At 32.7% G+C, this 6,154-nt stretch overlaps 1 protein-coding gene across 1 annotated transcript; it reads right to left on the bottom strand.

Moving 5' to 3' along the window:
- Positions 1 to 1,879: 1,879 nt before the first annotated feature.
- LOC106627408 (pupal cuticle protein Edg-91) lies at positions 1,880 to 6,154 on the bottom strand. Its single transcript, XM_014247504.3, has 3 exons — positions 5,750 to 6,154; positions 5,527 to 5,635; positions 1,880 to 2,578 (listed from the first exon to the last, which is right to left on the bottom strand). Exons 1-3 carry the CDS (start codon positions 5,780 to 5,782, stop codon positions 2,034 to 2,036), a joined length of 687 nt encoding a protein of 228 aa, XP_014102979.3. The 5' UTR covers positions 5,783 to 6,154; the 3' UTR covers positions 1,880 to 2,033.

Genomic DNA, 6,154 nt, shown 5'->3' with positions numbered 1-6,154 from the left:
TTTTAATAACAAAAAAAAAATCGAAAACGCCCTTAATTTTTCGTTTTGATCATTAGGGGCGCGCCACCACACACCTGTTGTGACACATACCCAGTACTAGTATAAACATACTGCTAAATAGATAATTCAGTATAATTATTTAATAAATTTAATCTATGCATGACATTGAAATCTATATTTCTCAACATAAAGCAAAGCGCCTAAGAATAGAGAAAAGTGATTCATTTTAATTTTTATTACAACTTCGTGATTTAACAATAATTATAGAAAATTAGCGTAATGCGTCTATTCAATTTGTCACAAGCTGCACCTATGATCCCCTACTATGAAATAAACCCTTTACTATACCGACTTACTAAACAGCTGACTAATGCTTTGCATAATATGTCGTTTCCGTTTCATTGTCTGTGATTAGCCGCATTATTAGAACTTAGTACTTTAACAAAATAAATTCAAATTAAATTCTCAACTGCATGCACACACAAACACATATCTGAATATGAAATTATATTATTCTCTAGTTCCTCATAATTTAAAGCTGCTCAATTATTGTGGTGACATATGTTAAATTAAATGCAAATTGTCTGTCAAATCATTCAACCTTCAAAATATAAGAAAATGAAATTGAAAGTTAAGATTTTCATGTCACTTTAACGAGATAATTGGCATGCAAAGCATGAAATTATACTGTTCTGGATTTTTTTAGTTCATTTTAAAATGTTTTTACATAAATAATAAATCATGTATATGAAAACATTTTGAAATCGAGTTATTTTCTACGATTGTCAGCGATAAGAAATTGCTCAGTTGGAAATCAAATGGTCAGCTTGAATATGAAACGTTACAGTAAATGACGCTCCAAACTACGGGAAATAGATATTCAAATGTGTTTTCAATATTTTTTGTTAATACTACCGAACAAGTTTATAGAATATCTGAAGACAGTTGCGAAAAAGACCATAATTATTAAGCATATAGAACGTAAAGAATATCCCAGTTGAGAAAAATATCGAAATTATTACAAAAAATATATAAAATATCCGAAAACAGTTGCTAAGAATATCGGAATTTAAAAGTATATAGAATATATAAAATATCTCAGTTGAGAAATATATCGAATAATTGAAATAGTTTTGAAAATTTTTCAACTATATTACTTGTATTTAATGGAGTTCACATATTTCAATTTCCATATATTTACCGTTTAAATTTTGGCGATTAGGCAAAACCTGTGAAAATATGTATTGAAAATTAAAACCACTGCAACACTCCGCAAAAAATTGCAATTGCAACTCTACTTAAGATTTCTTACTTTAACGGTAAAGGTATTGCATTTGCTTTATAAATGTTATTGATTTTTTTTAAAGTGGCAATCATTTTAAAACAACTAAAAATTTTTCGAAATCCATATATTAATATTTAAATATATTTTTTCAACTGTTTTTTTTTTGTAATGAAAGCATTTCAAAAGGTGGCAACTCCTATGAAAAAATATTACCGCCTCTATGCTTGCTTAAATATCTTATCGTTGTTACCCCTTCCATAGTAATGTTTCAATATATGTATTTTTTGGCTTAAGCTCTTTCAAAAGGTGGCATCTTTCCAGCTTTAACATTGTTTTGAATTATGCGAGCTCTTTCAATTAGAATAAAATTAATTCTAAGCTGCACAATAAAAAAAAATCTGTTAACTCAAATGCGTCTTTGATCCTTACATACCTATATATACATGCTTATATACGTAACGAAATATAGATTATAGGATTAGTTACACATAGCTGTACACATATATAAATACATTTCTACTATAATTTTAGTTTAGAATTCATACGTAAGTCAAAAAATACTTCCAAAATCAATCAAATATTCACGCACATACATATTTACAAAGAAAAGCAAGTTTATTTTCGTATTTCAATAGCAGCGCTAAGCCAACAACAACAAAGCAATAAAGCAACACATTAAAAATGTTAAAAAAAAACACAAAACAAAAATTAGCAAACTTTAAAGCATTCCACATACACGCTGTGAACATCAATCGTAGCCACGATATGTGCCATAACCGCCACGCCCACCATAAGGGCGATCGTTATAGCCGCCATCATAGCGTGGCAAGCCATCGCGATCGGTATTGGCGTAATAACCGTAACCACGATTGCGCTGCCCCGTGTATTGTGGATTCCAATAGCCATAGTATTGAGGCAGGCCGCCATTACCTCCATAGCCGCCGTAGCCGCCATTTCCGCCTAGAATATTGGTGCCCGTGCTGGGGTAGTAGCCGCCCGCGCCAGTGGTGCTGCCATAATTATAGCCATAGCCCCCAGCGCTGGGATAATAGCCGCCGTTAGAACCGTAGTTGGGGTAATTGCTGCCGCTCCAGCCACTGTTGCTTGGATAATAATTGCTCGGGTAGTAGTTGCTGGGATATGTGCTGGTAGTGGGGTAATAGTTGTTTCTGTAAGGATTATAAGTTGTCGGCCTATTGGCGCTAGGATAGTAGCTATTGCCATAACCATAGCCATATCCATTACCGTAACCATAGCCGGGACTCTGGCCAAATAAGCTGCCCAAGTTGAACACTAATTGATAGACAACAACAAATAAACAAAAGTGACATTTAATAAGCAGCTTACATATTTACGTAGGTAGTGTCTGTGTCAAATTAGTTAGGTTTACACTTAAATAATGTCAGAAAAAATAAATATCAAAGTTGGCAAACATATTCAAATTCAGTTTAAAGCGCAATACTTCCACTGTCATATATAAATATTTAAGTGGAAGCACTTCTTCTAAATTTAATTAATCCAAAGATCTTTTACAAACATATAAAAATTATGAAGAAAACTTTTTTTATACCAATCCATTCATTTTAGGAGTTTTTATGTTAAATGCATAATTTAACTAGGATATATTTAAGGAATATATTATTCAAAACTAGTGGAATTCTAATTATTTGGTTGGAATAAAAAGAATTTTTAACACTCGCTTATTCCCTTTTGATTACCAAAGAAGGACCTACACATGTGGGCATCGAAATTTTGAATACAAGTCTATGTAATTGTTAAGTATAAAAAATAGCTGATTCTTGTCTACCATGAAAACTCTAACCAATCAAAACCTTTTCCAAACTAAAAATATTATTTTTTAGGAACTTTCATAAAACGCTACCGACCTTTGAGTTTCATTTAGTTATAAAATCTCTCATACCACAAATTAGTCAGGGTATCAACTTTAAAGAACTACATTTTTCAGAAAGCTTGATCAGAATTATTCCCAGCATTGATCCTTCTATTTTCCAAAAACTAAGCGCTTATTTGCAAAAATATTCACTAGTTTTACTAATGATATGAAACAACAGCTAAGACCACTGATAAATCAGTTCTGACCTGGTTATATTAATGCATATTATCTATATGATTCAAACTGAGAGCTTCACAAACAATCACCGACACTTGCTATTTTCTTTAACAATATCATAGTTTGTATGGAGGATATATTTTTTGTATGAGTATATGTATCTTTAAACAGAGTGAGATGTATGTATAAGAGCCTGAAAAATCCTTATTTCCTACAATCAATACATTTGCACCCTTCCCGTAATTCGTACATAGCCACAGTTACTTTTATAAAAATATGGTAGTTAAAAGACTAATGCAGTACGCCTCCTTTCTAGCTCTCACTTTAAAATTTGATTTAAATATATTCAAGAATAAAGCATTTTTCAATTACTAAATTATTACCTATTCTTGTAAGGCGCTTGAAGGCGCAAATACTTATATGCTCCTAAAAGGCAACATAACCTAACCCAAGGTTTCAATTTAATTGTACTCATATCTTTGAAGCAAAATCTTTAATTCGGATGATTCGATTGCCAGTTACATAGAGATGCAATATTAGAAATTTGATAGCGTTTAGAAGTTTATTATATCAACAAACCTAGCAAGCTTCCAACGGCATACTACTGGTGGTGAAAAGCTTGACGTTATCTGAACAGAAATGAAGAGATTTAACAGCCTTAAGATTCTGCGAACCACAACTCTATTACAGCATTACAACAATTTATTGATTAATTTGTCAAAATAATTAGCCACAATTTTCCAAGTATTGATTCCTGAAACGTAGTATTATTTATTTCCTATTACATATTGATAAGTAAATAACATCACTAATCACAAGTAGTGAAAAATGTTAAGAGGCATTTGTTGGTACATTACGTTCAAAGAAAGTATAGGCGGTAAATAACAACGCTTTGTTGTAACTTAATAATCGTTTAACAAACACGATTTCAATATTGCAAAAAATATGGTAACTCAATGGATCATATAGAACCAAATGAAACCAGCCTTCAGAACTCTCGGGACTCTTTTGCCCCTTTCTAATCTTATTTATTCGATGGTATATTCGATTGAAAATGGATATCGGCCATTGAAATTATAAAACTTCAACAAATTTTATGCTCAATAAATCTTTTGGTTTATAATCCCAAGATTTAGAAGTAAAATTATTAGAGTGCGCACTATTCTAAATTACAGTGAATCAGCTTTGGATAGTCTAAATATCTTTCATTAAACCCTTTCTATGCCCTATTCAGATCACAGTTTGAAATGCAGTTTGTTACACTTAGAAGAAAAAGTTGGAGACCCTATAAAATATAAATATAACGTATCAGCGTGACGAGCTTAGTCGTTTTAGCCAGGACCGTCTGTCTGTCTGTTGCATACGCAAACTAAATCCTCAGTTTTTGACATATCGATCAGAAATTTTTTACACGTCCTTTTCTCCCCAAGAAGCAGTTCATTTGTCGGAACCGCCTATATCCGGACCACTAAAGGATATAGCTTCTATACAAAATGAACGATCGGAATCAAGTGCTTGCATGGAAAACGTTTTCAATAGACGAGATATCTTCACGAACTGGATTATAATCGAATGGAATCTTCGAATAAATAGTTTAAATCGGATTACTATAGCTTATCGCTACCATACAAACTGACTGGGCAAAATCAAGTCCTCGTAAGGAATTTTTTTTTATTTGACTAAATATCTTCAAGAAATTTTGTACAGATTATTGCCTAAAACAATCCTACAATCTTTAAACATATAGTTTAGATCAGGCCAATGTAGCATACATTCTCACGACTTTTATAGCTTATAGCTGCCATTCACGTTGACCTATCAAAATCAGTATAAAGATATTTTTATACTCTTTTATGCTATAAGAAACGCACCTGTGAAAGATAGCATCATAGCTTCGGTGTGGCCAGCGTTCTTGTTAATACTTATAATGGTATACTACACAATTATATAGCAATAGCACCACACAATTTTTGAAACAACTGCAGCAAATTGCACAAGAAAATAATTGGACAACCGTTTTAGTATCAAGACAGTGTTTCCGGACTGTTGAATTATTTTCATTTAGAAATAAATATATTACAAGTATCAAGTAAACAACTTAAAGACTGATACTTACACAGTAATATTAGTATATAAACTTGAGTATATCCATTAGTACTTCTCTACTTACATTTCGCTGAAGTAGCCGACGTGGTTAGATCTTTTTGAACTGCTGCACTTTCGGCATTTGCGCTTTCCTCTGCCGAAATTTCCGCCAAGCTGAGGATACCAGCGCACAGCTACAAAATGGTACAAAAACAACAACGAATATCATTTGAGTATGAATTCTAAGCGAAAGTACTTGAAAACGAAGCGATATAAGAATAATATTACAAAGAATGTAAAAAACTGACCAACGCAACTGCCAACTTAACGCTCGAGCACATTTTCGCCAAACACTTAAGTATGTACTTTAAACTGCTATTTGCCGCTTTTAGATGTTTTACAAACTTTTTCCGTCAACTAAGAACAAACGCACACACACACACCTACACAAAGCGTTGCGTTCAACCAACCGTTGTTGACTGAACTGACTACACTAAAAAGACTTTCGCTTTCAACAGCAGAATTAGAATCACAGCAGCAAAAAGCACTTAGAACAACAACTTTTTTACCACACTCGTTGAACAATGGAAATATTCTCAAGTCCAACAATTCAAGTTCACAGTTTACAACATCTACTGTATGCACGGGCGAGTCTCAATAAGCTAAGCGTACCGCGAGCTTTGAAGTTGAAGTGTTTTTGATTGTTTTTCCCA

The sequence above is a fragment of the Bactrocera oleae genome, chromosome 6 (assembly GCF_042242935.1).
Source record: "Bactrocera oleae isolate idBacOlea1 chromosome 6, idBacOlea1, whole genome shotgun sequence".
Taxonomy (NCBI): domain Eukaryota; kingdom Metazoa; phylum Arthropoda; class Insecta; order Diptera; family Tephritidae; genus Bactrocera; species Bactrocera oleae.
Note: the sequence above shows the minus strand (reverse complement) of the source record. Positions and strands in the feature narration are given on the sequence as shown.